A 15,359-nucleotide genomic window follows, 5' to 3' on the forward strand; every position below is an offset into this window, starting at 1 on the left:
TGCATGAAGCAAAGAAAAAGAAGAGTGGGAAATCTATCAAGGTTTTATGGCACTCCACTAGTTAGCTTAAGCCGATGATTAGTGGCTCAAACAGGGTTGAATTCACACCAAACTTGGTGATCTCATTCCTCGCTTAAGGTACTTCGGTGTCTTAAGTTAGTTTGAGGATTGGTTGCGTAAAGCATCGGATTTGTGAGATGTTTTGACAGTTCGGTCACAAAATTTCAGAATAAAGCAGTTTTGGTAAATGATTTGTTTGGATAGTCAAACGGTGTCCGTTTGACCTGAATTTTGGTCAGTAGTTAAAGGACTCTTGGATCTAAATACCTACCAAAATTTGTGTACAATGCAGCAGTAGTTTGCAGAATATGAACTGATTACCTAGAGGTACAGAATCTATGATTTCTCTGCTAATTACTATCATCCTTCATATTAGAAGGTTGTGTTTGTAGTTCAGGTCATGTTGGCAAAGTGATGATTGTAATACTTTAGATGCCCTAGAGAAGACTCCTGGCACCCCTTTTTGCCTTACTTTTGCCCTCTCATGTCAACAATGCTGGAGCAGTCAAGGTGTTCTACAAGTCAATTTATGCTTTTGCGAATCGGGAACAATTTGAAAAGTGTCAAACAACCGACTTCAGACTTTGATTTTGAGTGGTTGATTGACATTAGAAAGGAAGCTTCAATGTCCAATGCAGTTCAACAAAGCTAGTTTTGCTATAGTGCAAGTCAAATCAACTTACTGCGCCACTGCACCATAAAGTCAAATTGCGCTCAACCTGCTTAGTAGTGTACTGTTTTTCCAGTCAGTGTATACTTGCAACTCTCGTTGACCTTTAGACCTCACTATCATCCTTCTCCAGCAAGGATCTCCAAGGCAGATTTGTCCTTAGTACATTCCATGTGTTTTTACCCACGAGGTTGCCTCAGATTCAACCCAGATAACTGTTGTCATTTGGATACAAGTATTCCCACAAATGATGATCGTCGAAAACACCGAGCCAACAGCGTTAGCTATCACATTCATCGCTCACTCAACGGACTCCGATAATGCAATGTTATCCTTAGAGAAAGAGAACTGCACACATGGAACATTATGTAGTTTTCCATCGATTGGCATCTGAGTGATTGAATGGTTACGACCGGCATAGGCGTTGTCTGTTGGTTACTCGGTTTCTCACAACCACCAAGGATGTTTACCCATCTATGATCTCATCTCTTATAAAAAATGGACTTAAGTTACCTTGATAGAGGACTGCTTTTTGAACTTTATGAATGAGCATGGAACCCTTGTAATGAGTAGCTTCCTGAAGCTTGCAGTCTAGTGCAAAGTTCACATGGTCCATGCTATATTCACTAGGGAAATCGAGATCATGGGTAATTAGTTTATGCTTCATAGTACTCTCCGTATCTCGAGAACGAAGTATTGTGCTGTCTTGGATTCCTCCCAAAGTAACAATGCTTCATGGAAGCCAGCAAAGGAAATTCTTCAGACCAAACTTACTGTGAAGAGCAAGTATCAGAAAGTGTCTTGACCAAATTAGCCTCTCTAATACTCCGAAGTTAAGTAGCCTAAGGCTATCACTGATATTGGAAAATGGAGGACATGCTTCTCTTCCCTTAAAAGTCTTTTGCACCGAATCTCGGGGCGAGATTCCTATAAGGGGGGAGGGCTGTAACACCCCAGGTGTTTGTCACCCGTTAAGCAATGGGTTTGAGCTCAAACATGGCATGTTAAGTGGTGATGAAGGTGTCAAGATCAAAGCTACAAGAGTGAGCTCCAACTTAAACTTGGGCAACACACATTTGCTTGTATATTGGCCCTTTTTAGATATATACCTAAGTAATGTTGAAGGTGCTTCTTTCATGTGCCTCACATCAATTTCCACCCACATGGATGATTGGAAAAGTTTCATGAAGTTTGGAATCAAGAAGTCGCATGAAATGATAAGTTAAAATCTTTCTTGGATTGCTTTATTAAGTGAATGGAATTATAGGTCATCAACCAAACCGTGCTACCTTTCCCAAATGACTCTAATTGAACTCTACAACAAAAGTAATGAAGGGTTCGTGTGGAGCACATGTCAAGAAAAGGCCTCAATTGGTCGAAAACCCTAATTCTAGGGTTAACGAGATGCTGCTTTGACCGAGATGAAGAGTTGGTTCATGTACCAGATATGAAGTTTGACCTTTAATAAAAGTTGAAGTTTGAGTGTAGTAGAACAAACTTTGTTTTTGGACCAAGAGCCAGATCAACTCGGAACTATGTCAAATTGAGGCTCAAACTTTCAATCGGCAGCTGTTTTTGGTACTTAGAATTTTTCTAAGTCTGGAATTCATCGTCGACTCGTCGTCGACATTGGCATCTCGCGTTCTCATAATTTTGTTAAGCAATGTGATCGGGTCCCAAAATAAAAGTTGGAGTGTACGTGATGGAGAAGATCATGTAAAAAGATGGCACTCATGTGAGTTCGTTTGGACCATCAATTTGGACTTTTGTACATCGCTGTTAACGCGCTGACACTATCAATTTGGAGCCTAATTACTCGCCGATCCAGAGCTCTAATGACCATGGTCTCTAAATGAAAAATGAAGATCAGTTCGCGGGCTTCAAACTTCGTTTTAGGCCCAATGTCCAATTCGCACCCGAGACGGCCCAAGTCGGCTCCCCACCTCACCCTCACCGTCGCCCGCCACCTGTTCGGAATTTCGCCTCAATGAACGACGTGTGTTGTGGACGTGGCTGCCATGCACCCTTGCTCTCTGCCGCGTGCCCCGCGCCTCACTCGATGTAATGGAGCACCAGAGCGACTCGCCCTCACTCCCTCGGCCCTCCCTCTGCGCTCTCGCTCACTCTCGGTGCCGTGTGCTCGCACCAGAGCTCGGCCGCCATGGCTAGCTGGCCGAGCTTGCCACCGCCGCGTCCCTGCCGCCCCGAGCTCCCTCGCGTCCTACCGTGTGTGCCACCACCTTCGCCGTCGTGCGCCGCTCCTCCTAGCCCGAGGCAGCCTGCTGCTGCCGCCCTTGGGCCACCGCCGGCAAGCTGTACCGCCGTGTCCGCTTGCTCGCAAGTGGCCAAGCCACCTAGGACCGCCTCTGGACAAGCCGAGCGGTCCCCTGGATGCTCTTGGACCCGTTGGTGCTCGCGCTGCTCTTCCCCGTCGCCGTTGGCCCTCCTTCGGCTGGGTTCCGCCCTCCCCGTCGGCCATCCCCTGCTCTCTGTGGTTAAAGGAAGACGAGGGACTTCGCGCGGAAATTTGAAGAAAGGGATGGATCTTTCTGCGAACCCGTAGACATGGTTAAATAGTGCCTGAAGGACCTGTTCGCTGACGTTGATTGATGTTTTCTACAGGGACCTCGATGAAAGATTTACATTTCCTTTTCTCTGATTTTTGCAGATTTGAATGATCAAATTTGAAAATTTGTAGTAATTAGTATAAAAATAGTAAAATATCAAATGAGGAATTTTTGAAATCCTTATGTTATCTATGCATTAGATCTATAATATGGCATGTTTTAGTTTAAATATTTTTCTGTAAAAATAGATTTATGCAGTTTGGTTTTTAATGCTAGTTGTGTCTTATCTTTTTCATAACTGCAGTTTTTCTGCTCAAATAAATGTGAAAGTTTTATGGAGTGCTACTAAGGTGATGGTTGATGTCTGGTAAAACTTTCAGGAGTTTAAGTTTGATGGTTTGAGAGTTATAAAAATAACAAATTCCCTATGTTGCTTTGCCCCTATTCTGAATAGGTCTGCATGATTGAATTAATTGGCTCAGTTAAGTTATGAATCATGACTCGATGAAAATACATGAGTTGTAGTATTTCTCTTAAGCTTTCCAAAAAGTTAAATATCATGATTTTTGGTTAAGTAGATCTTGAGTTATACTTGCTTAAATCTCTATGACTGTTTCTGCCCAAACCTAGACAGGGTTTCTTTGTTGGCACTATGGGCTTTCTTAATAGTAGAACTAGCTTTAGGTATTTGAAACAAAGTTTTTTATAATTTTTTAATATTTCTAAAAAGTCTAGAACCACATTTATTGAACATGTAGAACTTCAGTTATATCTATTTAAAGTGGCATGTCAGTTTCTGTCCATGTTTTAGATAGAGATGCATTCATTGGTTTAATTGACCTCGTTATCTGTAGAATCATCTTATTATGATAATAATAAAGTTGTAGGTAACTTTATAAGATTTTCAAAAAGTTATGATTCATGTTTGTTGGAGGTCTAGAACTCCAGTTATGCTTCTCTGAAGTTACTATCAGTTTTCTGTACCACTGCTGTGGGGCTGCATGTACAGTTTTGATTGTGCAATCATTTTTGTGGTGGAAATGATGTTTGCTGTGGTTGTAGTGAATACCAAAGTTGTAGATAATTTCAGAATATAGCTTGTGTTCAAATTTCATGACCATAGGCCTGATAATTTAGGAGCTATAGATTTTGTAAGTTCATTGTCAGATTTTGCATGCTCTCTGTACAGATCTGAATAATTGTGTTTTTTGACTTAGCTAAGCTTTGAATCATGTCTTGGAGATAATAGAAGAAGTGTAGTGTTTTTCATGAGCTTTCTAGATTGTTAAATATCACTCCTTTTGGTGGTCTAAATCTCCAGTTATAATCTTATGAAGTTGTATGGCAGAATCTGTCCAAGTCTGGATAGAGGTGCCCAATTGTGCTTGATTGACCTTGTTAATTGAGGAATCACCTTGTGATGATAATAAACATGTTTTAGATCATTTAATAATCTTTCTATAAAGTCTAGCATCATCTTATTTGGATGTCTGGATCTCCAGTTATGAATAAAACAAGTGACTGCTGTGCCGCTATCTAGATTTATATACTTGTGCTAAGTGATTGCTTTAGCTTGCTCTTGTTTTGGCTAAACATGTTGGTTAGTTCTTGATAAATGCATGGGTGCAATATCTGAACTTAAGTTCACTTGTGTGCCATGCCTAATATGCTTGCTATCCCTCTATAATAGGTTGTGTGATGTTTAGTTAAAATAACTCTAGGTGTCTATGTCTTGCATGATCTTATGTTTGCCTTAAATGCTATTATGTGATGCATATCATATTACCATTCTTCATATTCATACACTTGCATCTTGCATCTCATCTAGGTACGCTAGATGAACCACATGAAGGGCATGATGTTGGAGCCCAACCCGAAGACGGTGTATGGTGGGGCCTATCCCGAAGATGGAAGGACCCCTGGAGTACATGTATGAACAGGAGATGCTCACCATGCGAGCGTCATCTAACAAACACTAACCTAGTGTTGGATTCCAGGCAAGCCCCGGAGCATTCTAAGTCTCCTAGTGTTTTACAAAATATTACTTGGATCCTTTATGATTGATGCATTAGGTTATAAGAGTTGTCTGGAAACACTTGATGCATGGAACTACCTTGTCTAGATATATACACCTTTAACCCTGTGTAGGTCCAGGATCGAATATATGCTTAGCCATGCTTAGACCGGTAGAAGTCAGGTGATTTCCTGTCACCTGCGAGATATAGGTGGATACCGAAGCAAGGTTGGCTATATTTGCTATCATGGAAAAGAACCATGGGTTAAAAAGTAAATCGAGGCCGGGTGGAGTCTATGGTTGGTTGACTCATGTGATTCCGTCTACGCCGATTAAGGACCGTACCGTTGTTGACGCTTCTGACAAGATTGAACGCATGCCTATCACTTAGCTAGCCGGATAACTCGTTCCGACCGCGAAGCCGAGTAGCTCAACTCAGGCCGGGCCCCGCTCTGTCAAAGTGCGCACTCTGGATGGTAGTAAGGATGTGCGGGGAGCCAGACTGAGCCCAAGGGCAGGCTGGGCCTGAACGTCCTGGCATTTGGTTGTCCCTGATTGTGCGGCGCTGGGCGAACCCGCAAAATGCGTACTTGAGTTGTACCATAGGTGACCTAAGGTGACCGTTGATCTGGTCTGCCTGGGTTTGTGTTAGGAATAAATTCCCAGCTGGTTAAAATCGATTCGAATCGCCGTCTCTCTCGGATAGTGAGAAACTTGGCTAGTCCCAACATCGTAGTAATTGTATTATGGAATATGTTCGTTCGGATAAACATGGAATTACTATACCTGCTATGGTTACTATTGTATGCTCTAAAATGATATACCACATGTTTGGCACATGATAGTTGCTAATCTAGAGATGGATAGTTATAATTAACTTGATGACAGAATTATAATTGTATAATTGAGTTAATCGCTTTTTATGCAAAATGTTGTCAAGCTACCACCACTTATAAAGCCTTGCATACTCCTTAGAGTCAATTATTTCTAGTTTATGACGGGTAAGTCTAGCTGAGTACATTCGAGTACTCAGGGTTTATCCCATCATGTTGCAGGTGAAGTTCTTGGCCTACTGAAGACGGTGGCTAACCGCCGGTGGGCTCGGTGACTCTATATTATTTCTCATCTATATGCTTTTATATGAGGATGTCACTTATGCTAGTAATGTATTTGGAACCTATATTAATGTAATCATTTGAAAACTACGTTGTTTTCACTAATCGATTTTGAAACCCAAACTTGTAATATTATTTGTGAACACATTTGTAATATTATTTCTGCAGCAACTCTGTGTATGTGATGTGTATCTGCTTAATCACGCGATCTTGGTTATGATGTTGATTTACCGAGGTCTTTCGGGACACTCGGCGGACTACCAGGTTTATATAAGTGAAAGTATGCGCGTGTCAACGTGTTAGCGGTGACAGTCGTACTTGATCTTGTATAAATTAGACGGTTCTGTCACAGAAAGCATCCTCTGCTGGTGTCTTTTTCTTAGTAATGTCTCTAGTTGAATAGTAATGTCTCTAGTTGAATAGTAATATCTCTAGTTGAATAGTAGAAAACATAGCTTACCGAAGTCAGATTTAGAGAACCTTAGTTATCCTCTCTATGCTCCTATTTATCCTTAGCCTTGTTGTTACCCCTGGTTAAGTTAGATTGTAGTTAATCTCACACGTTTCTGAATACTTTTGGGTGAAAGCTACAACGGTATCCATGCGCTTGCAGATTTTTCTATGTGCGTTAATAAATACCAACAGTGAGCTTGATCTGAAACGTGCCATTTCTTAAAAGGGCATTAGCCGAACTTGATTTTTTTTCTTTAAAGAAAATTTACGGACTCCGGATTTATTTCAGGATTTAACGGCGTTGTGCTTTCAGTGGTAGGCGACGTTTCCATCGACAGCGCGGCACCTATGGTGACTTCATCAATCTCGAGATGTGCCGGCACAGTCTTTCGAAGGTGCTCATAGGGGTAGAGTTTGCGTACGTATTTTCATAGGGGTGAGTGTGCGTGTTTGCAGCTCTACCTGTGTAATTCATAAAAAAAAAAGAATATTTTGTTGGCCGAATCCAATTTTTTGTGATAAAACATCAAGTATAATGTATATATATGCTGGGCCTAATCCTCTGGGGTGGGTTTTGAGTGAGAACTCAGGCCGAAGCAAACACCGTCCGGCTCCTCCCTTCCACAGGCCGGCCCACAAGGTTCTGACGTTGCCAACCAGAGGCGCGGGAGGCAGGCCTACAGGTTGCCGTTCCGTTTGGCGCCTCCCATAAACCCGTACAGGGTTCAAAATTTCGGCGAAATTTCAGCCGAATTTCACGAAATTCGGTAATTTCGGTGGTGGCCGAAAGAAAACTCCAAAAATTTTTAATACACTAATACATGTGCTATATAACTCTAATCTTATATTTTTCTATTGTTTATATTGCATATTCTTCTATTTAATAGATATGTAGTCATAAATCATACTAATATTTGTTTAGATCCAAAATTTTTTAGAAAAAACATACTTCATGTGCTAATCTCTAAAAAAAATTCGACGAAATTTCGGTCGAATTTCACGAAATTCGGTAATTTCGGTGGTGGCCGAAATTTTGGCGATGCCAAAATTAAAAACCTTGAACCCGTATCCGTAACGAGGCCGACAGACAGGTCCGTCGCACACACAGGCACAGCGTGGCGGGCGCCCGTGTGTACGGCGGCGTGTGATGTGTTTGCTGTGGTCACCACTCAATCATCACCACCAACTAGGGCCGCGTTTAGTTCGGCCCCGGATTCGGCGCCGCCGGAATTCGAGGTACTGTAGCGGCACTGTTACTCAATGTAGCATTTTGTTTTTATTTGGTAATAATTGTTCCATCGTTGACTAATTAGACTCAAAACGTTCGTCTCGCAAAGTACAACCAAACTGTGCAATTAGTTTTTGATTTCGTCAACATTTAGTACTCCATGCATGTACCGCAAGTTTGATGTGACGGGGAATCTTCTTTTTACATAGTGCCAAATTCTGAAATTTGGTGGAACTCAACAAGCCCTAGATAAGCCCATGAATGAAAATGAAAATGAAAATGTAATGGCTTGGACCAGCAGGCTTGTGGTCGTGGAATACTACTCCTATGTGATGTCGATCCGGTGCGATGCACATGGCGTATTCAAAGCCGCTGGCTGGTACTAGGGCGGAGCTGGACTGGGACGTGCACGCGAGTTGGCTACTCGGTCCCCACCCCGTGGCCCCATGGAATCTGTAGCGCTTCACGAATCGAAGCCTTGTGTTCGTCTTCGTATTGGTGGCGTGTCCATACCGTACTAGAGGGGTCCAGCTAGGCGAAGAGTCCATCATGGCTGAAGTGGAGAAGCGGAAGGACGTGAGTGGAATCAAGCCACCGCATCGGCGCTGACCAAGTCAACCCGTCCGAGCTGCCTCCTCCGCCTTCTCCCTCTCCATCTCCTCCTCCTCTCCCGCCCCCCGCCGGTCCACCGGCAGGCACCCGTCCTTTCCCGAGCCCTCGGCGCCGTCGCCGTCGCGGAACCTCGCGTAGATGTCTCCCCTGTAGAACCTCCACGTCCGCCACACCAGCACCAGCGACACCAGCGCGCCGGCCACCGTGGCCGCCGTGATGATCAGGAACGACCGCTTGTAACACTCGACGCCAAGGCAGAGCCTCTCGTGCTTCCCGCCGCCGCCGACGTTGTGCTGCCGCGCGGCGGCCGCGTCGTAGAGCCGCCCGGCGACGCGGACGTTGAGGATGTAGGAGCCCACGGGGCTGGCCATGCCGCCGAAGTTGTAGAGCGTGGAGTAGTACTTGAGCCCGAACACCTCGGAGATGATGGCGAACACGAGCGGCCACTGCGCGCCGAAGCAGAACCCGATGACCACCGACGCGGCGTACAGGGACTGGGGCACGCCCAGCGCGATCAGCACGTGCCCCGCGCATGCCAGGACGAGCACGCCCGTCAGGAGCACCGGGCGCGGCACGCGGTACCGGACCAGCACCGCCTCCGAGGCGTACCCGGCGGTCACGCGCCCGGCGTAGTTCCAGATGCTGATCAGGGACACGAAGGTGTTGATGCTCTTGGATGGGTAGCCGAGGGACTCGCCGATCTGGCCCATGTTGTCGATCGCTGTTAGTGTGCCGCCCACGCCGCAGATGGTCGCCACGAACAGGACTAGCATGTCCACGCTCACTAGCGCCTGTAGGATCGTGTAGTCCTCGCCACGGGCCGGCGGGCGGAACATGGTTCGAACGCACTTGCCGAACGATCCCAGGCAAGACGACGACGTTGGCGTCGGCGTCGGCGCCGCCGGATGCTGCTCTGTTTTCTTGGTGGTGGTGTCGTCCGTTGCTGCTGCTGACATCTGGAGGACGCTGGATGATGGTAGAGTACCGGCACCGCCGGCGTCGTCCACGACGGTGATGGTCGGCGGCGTGGGGTCGGCGGCGCGGAGCGCGGCTTCGAGCTGGCGCTCGCGGAAGATCTTGTACTCCTGCTTGACGACGACGCAGAGGGGCATGACGAGGAGGATGAGCAGCGGCGTGGCGGCCACGCCGTACGCGTCGCGGGAGAAGGTCACCTGCTTCTGCACCACGATCATGACGAGCAGGAAGCACGCCAGCGCGATGGACAGGTACAGGAAGCAGAAGAACGGGTCGGAGCTCGTCTCCTGACCGCCGCCGCCACGGCGCCGGCGCGGGTACGGCATGTACCGGATGGTGTGGACGAACACGACGGACACGGCCGCGGGGAGCCACGCGATGAGGAGGATCAGCGACTCGGCGTCGTCGCCGCCGTACAGCGCCAGGTACAGCTGCGTGTACACGGCGCCGCTGAGGCCGACGAAGCCCTTGAGGATGCCCAGCACCACGCCACGGCTCTCCGGGAAGTTCTTGACGCACGTCACCAGCGCGCCCGTGTTGGCGAACGACTGCGAGTTGGCGCCCACGAAGAAGTAGAGGCACAGCAGCCACAGCGGCGGGCGCGACGTGCGGCCCGACACGGCGAGGTACACCATGAGGTAGCCGAAGAGGTTCATGCCGGCGCCCATGGCCAGCACCACCCACGGCGGCGTGACCTCGTTGATGAGCCCCGAGAAGACGCCCAGGTTCGCGCCGAGGTCCTTGAAGAAGGAGACCGTATTGAGCGTGCGCTGGTCGTACCCGAGCGACGACTTGAGCGTGCCGGAGTAGCTCCCGAAGATGTACGTCGCGCCGGAGGCCGCCATGATCAGCAGGCTCGCGAACACCGTGAACCACCGCCCCAGGAGCACCTGCCGCGCGAACCCGCGCGTCAGGATCACGCCCAGAGGGTTCCCCGACGGCGGCGCCGTCGCCGGCGAGCTGCTGCCGCTCGCGTCGAACACCATTGTGGCGCGCGACGACTGGCACTGGCAGCTAGCGCGCGCGGGGCCGGGGAGGGAGGAGCAGGATGTTCTGTCAATCTGTCCGGAGCGGGTGATGGGCGTTGGTTGGTGTCTGTTGGGTGTGTGTTTGTGTCTGAATTATGAGCTTGTTTATACACACACATGCTGTTGTATTTAAGGAGCTGGTTGAGGGAGAAAGGAGTGTGGATCGAGTGACGGGCTTGAGGTGCTGCGTGATTTTCACACTGTTATGTTGGTGTTGGAGGTTAGGACGAACTGCCTAATTGAAAATTTGGATCTTGAGAAAGGTGTAATGTTTTATATCTAGAACTACACTAGCGTCTGAAAGAATTTTTGGGCGCCGTAAACCTCATGTTCGTTTCCTTATAATCCGTCTTTTTCAGCTTGTTTTTTCAGCTGGAACAATGTTTTTCTCTCGCAATAAATCAGCCGAAACAGTATTTCGACTTGTTTTTTCAGCGAAGCGAACTAGGCCGGAGTAAGAATACAGCTAGGGGATTTCCTTACACCTGTAGCAGTGATTTTTCAGGTTTAAGAATCTATTTCGTTTGGTTTTTTTTGTGTCCTAGTGATGTTTTTGCACGTATTGGTGTTCAAAATTAACTGAACAATTCAAAGACAGCAAAAAGAAAAACTCTAGGACAATTATCAGCTCTCTCCTTTTTTTTAGAAGAAAAGTGTGTGTTTCTATTTATTGGATTTGTCGACATATTGATTGCCACATTCTCAGCATATATATATTTTTTAAAACTACACAATGTCGCTCTTTTATATCCTTCTAGATCTTGGATTGGCATCCAATTACCTCCGTTCATCCCTCTTTCTACACCTGTGTCCTTCCTTCCCCATTACATCTTGAACGTTAGGTGTCGTTGGATCTATATTCGCGACCATCATGCCTCTTTGGCTAGTCACTACAAACCATATATCTCAACGAACAACCCGGTGACCTCCTTGTCTAATCTCTATAGCAGAGGAACGGTGAATCCTAACTCCAAAATCACTTACCGTTACCATAATTGTGGTTATTAGAGTTTGTAGGTGAACCCTAACTCCCAAAATCTCTTACCTTTACCATAATTAAGGTTATTAGAGTTTATAATGTCTTTGCCCAATAAAACCACAACGTCACTGAGGATGTTAAAGCAAAAATAAATCTTTTCGCAAAAGCGTGTTTGATAGATTTTAGATGGAGTAAAGTAAAAAAAAAAAGCCAAAAAAGACAAGTGTCCAATTTACTAGAGGAAAATTGGAAAAACACAAAAGGAGTGCAACCACAACTAAGGACCAGCACCAAGACTCGCTTAGGAAAGAATCTTTGAGCAACCGACAAGAGCATCCTAAAACTTAGTCGTAATTGTTGAGCTTCTCGCATAGAACATGGTCAAGCAACTTTGACTTCCAAACGTTCAAGAAGGGGGAACTATATGTCATCTTTGCTGAGCGCGTTGGATGACCAGATGCACAACTCTGAATCCGTTACGGTCATCTCCCCCTAAAAAGATAGGTTGATGACTCTACCAATGGACTTATGAGTCGGCAAATGATTCCAACAACTGCCACCACAACACAAAAGAACATGAAAGACATGACATAAATCACCGCTATTCATAAAGAAACTGAAACAAGATTTTCTCGTGAAGACTGATGTTGTGGGGGAGGGACCTCCAAGAAGAGGAAAACGGCACCCGGCGATGTCAGTGTTGTTAATTATAACCAAAGGTAAGACAAGGCTTTTGCCAATGACACGACACCTCTCCCCCAACACACACACACAACTAGCTAACATGAAGAATGACCATTGCCTTAACACCATATCTCCATAGTCGCACCATCCTGCTAGCAACCAAGCTCCATGGAGCTCCGTATAGGCTTAGTATGCTAAGACCTAAGATAGAATGAGGAAAAGGAAGGCGAGGAACATCAATGAGGCTAGGAAGCCGAGGGGAGACACATGTAGAAACAAAGCTAACTAGTTAGCAATGTGCCATTCGAACTGCAGCCAGCAAAGCCACATCACTAGCCCCTTATGTGTGTTCGTCCGCCTGCAGCTGAGATCCAAAGTTCCCCGGGGTTGCATTATTGCCGGTGAACTTTGTCGGATTCAGTCTATGTGGCCAATTAATTGGCCACTAGTTGCGACGACAAACTAGGATCCACCAGCACGTACTGGCCATCAAGCCACATTCAAGAAGGACCGCCATCGCTTCTCACAAGATTGTCACATTGCCGCCTCCCTCGTTCCCAGCCGCACAGGCTTTCAGCACGACGCTATGGCTGTGGCGGGCGAGGAGAGGGTTTCAACGAGGGTTCACGAACCTAAGAGCCGAGGACTCAGCCCGGTCTGAGCTCGAGCATGCTGAAAGGACTCAAATTCAGCACGCATTGGCAGCGGATCTGTGGCCACTGCTCCTCTAGCTTCCCTTCCCAGCCGGCGCCTAACCGTTCGGATCATTGGTCCCACGTTCTAGTCGTGGGCCAACAACTACAACTACCGCGTTTATTTATTGGGGCTATTGCGTTCTTGCCCCTAGTTTGAAACCTAATTGTGATTTTACCCCAATTTTCTTCCACTTTGTGTTTTTACCCCTGCTTTTCCAAAATGAAGGCTCCGTTTACCCCTACTCCGTGAACAGCAGGTAACGGTGTTAAAAAAGTTAACAGATGACAAGTTTGCCCTTCCGAATATTGCGCTTTTGCCCCTATTTCAAACCACAATTGTGATTTTACCCCCACTTTCTTCCACTTTGTGTTTTTACCTCTACTTTTCCAAAACGAAGGCTCCGTTTACCCCAATTCTTAACTCAGTTATCTACATCCGGATCAAAGCAACTAAAAATTAACAAAAGGCCTGTAAAAAAACAAACTTACCCCTTATCTCTCGGTCATCTCTCTCAGGGTCTTCCCTCTCAACTCTAGCAGGTAGCGGGCGGCTGGGTGCGGCGGCGGTGGCGGCGAAAGGGCAGCGTCGGGCCGTCGAGCGAGCGCGTCGAGCGGGCGCGTGCGGCCAGGTGGAGGAAGCGGCGCGGGCGCGCGCGGCTTAGCCTGACGTGGGCGCGCAGCCAGGCACGCGGCTCTGCTTGGCGTGGGCACGCGCAGCTAGGCACGCGGCTCTGCTTGGCGCGGGCGCGCGTCTCGTGGAAGCAGCCGACCATGCTGCTTGGTCGCACCCATGGTCGACTCCATGGTCGCCTGCTTTCATGAGACGTGCGCCCGTGACGTCGGCCAAGCCGCGCGCGCCCGCGCCAAGCAGAGCCGCGTGCCTGGCTGCGCGCCCATGTCATGCTAAGCCGCGCGCGCCCACGCCGCTTCCTCCGCCTGGCCCCACGCGCCCGCTCGCCGCGCCCGCCCGACGGCCCGACGCTGCCCTTCCGTCGCCGCACCCAGCTGCCCGCTGCCTGCTAGCGTTGAGAGGGACGACCCTGAGAGAGACGACCGAGAGATAAGGGGTAAGTTTGTCTTTTCACAGGCCTTTTGTTAATTTTTAGTTGCTTTGATCCAGATGTAGATAACTGAGTTAAGAATTAGGGTAAACGGAGCCTTCATTTTGGAAAAGTAGGGGTAAAAACACAAAGTGGAAGAAAGTGGGGGTAAAATCACAATTGTGGTTTGAAATAGGGGCAAAAACGCAATATTCGAAAGGCCAAAGTTGTCATCTGTTAACTTTTTTAACACCGTTACCTGCTGTTCACGGAGTAGGGGTAAACGGAGCCTTTGTTTTAGAAAAGCAGGGGTAAAAACACAAAGTGGAAGAAAATGGGGATAAAATCACAATTGAGGTTCAAAATCGGGACAAGAACGTAATAGCCCCTTATTTATTTGTAGCGCCCAAACGGCCTGAAAAAAGTAGCAGTGGATCAGTGCAGTAGTTCTATGTGACCCCAGCTTGAATTTTTGCTCGCTACGTACTGTACTCTAGAAGACTTACCACAAACGCCTGCCTGCTCACTTGCTCATGATCGGTTAGAATAAAATAGAGTAAAACTCTGACGTTCTAGACCACCAGATGCAACTTGTACACAGAAATTCCTTCTGGGAAAAATTAAAGAGTGGCCGTCGTCACAAATGCATGATGTGATCGAGCACCCGGCCGGATAGATATTCTGACGCGATGGGTCTTGCGGCTGCGGCGGCGGCACGGGACGAGAGCTTGACTTGGGAGTGCAGCGCCACGACGACTTCTCGTGGAACGGGAGCCAGCACTGCGCAGGGAATCTATCGGTCTGGTATTCTTCAGGCGTGGTGGCTGGTGAGGGGATCATGGGAAGGGGGTGACCGGCGAGTAGCGCGCGCGACGTTCGCTTTATTGTTATTTATTTTTGTAAGAAGAGACGGCGACGCCTGCGTGCGGACTGCGGACCCTTTGTTGACTGCCCTGCGCTTCGTCCTCGGCGGAGGCGGAGGCGGAGGCGCGGGAGCCGGCGTCGCGCGTGTAAAAGCGTCGTCGTCCCCTGGCCACCGGCCGCGGAGCGCGACGTGCGGGGAGGCCCGTGAGGACGGACATGGACATGGATCGGCATCGGGCATCGGCAGGTGTGGACCGGGAGACGCGGACGCCGCATGGCTATTGGCACGTTGACTCAAAGTACCGTTGGTTAATTTGTAAGAGAGAAATGCTGTTAGTTAGCTGAAAAAGTACTTATATGCTAAAGGAACAGGGT

General features: G+C 47.7%; 1 protein-coding gene across 1 annotated transcript; it reads right to left on the reverse strand.

The window, feature by feature from the left end:
• Positions 1–8,237: 8,237 nt before the first annotated feature.
• Positions 8,238–10,827, reverse strand: LOC136541532 (protein NUCLEAR FUSION DEFECTIVE 4-like). Its single transcript, XM_066533464.1, has one exon. It carries the CDS (start codon positions 10,678–10,680, stop codon positions 8,722–8,724), a length of 1,959 nt encoding a protein of 652 aa, XP_066389561.1. The 5' UTR covers positions 10,681–10,827; the 3' UTR covers positions 8,238–8,721.
• Positions 10,828–15,359: the final 4,532 nt, after the last annotated feature.

This window comes from Miscanthus floridulus, chromosome 3 (assembly GCF_019320115.1).
Source record: "Miscanthus floridulus cultivar M001 chromosome 3, ASM1932011v1, whole genome shotgun sequence".
In the NCBI taxonomy this organism is placed as follows: Eukaryota; Viridiplantae; Streptophyta; class Magnoliopsida; order Poales; family Poaceae; genus Miscanthus; species Miscanthus floridulus.

Coding starts and splice junctions, on each gene's coding strand:
- LOC136541532 (XM_066533464.1), bottom strand. CDS start 10,680: ATGGTGTTCGACGCGAGCGGCAGCAGCTCGCCGGCGACGGCGCCGCCG.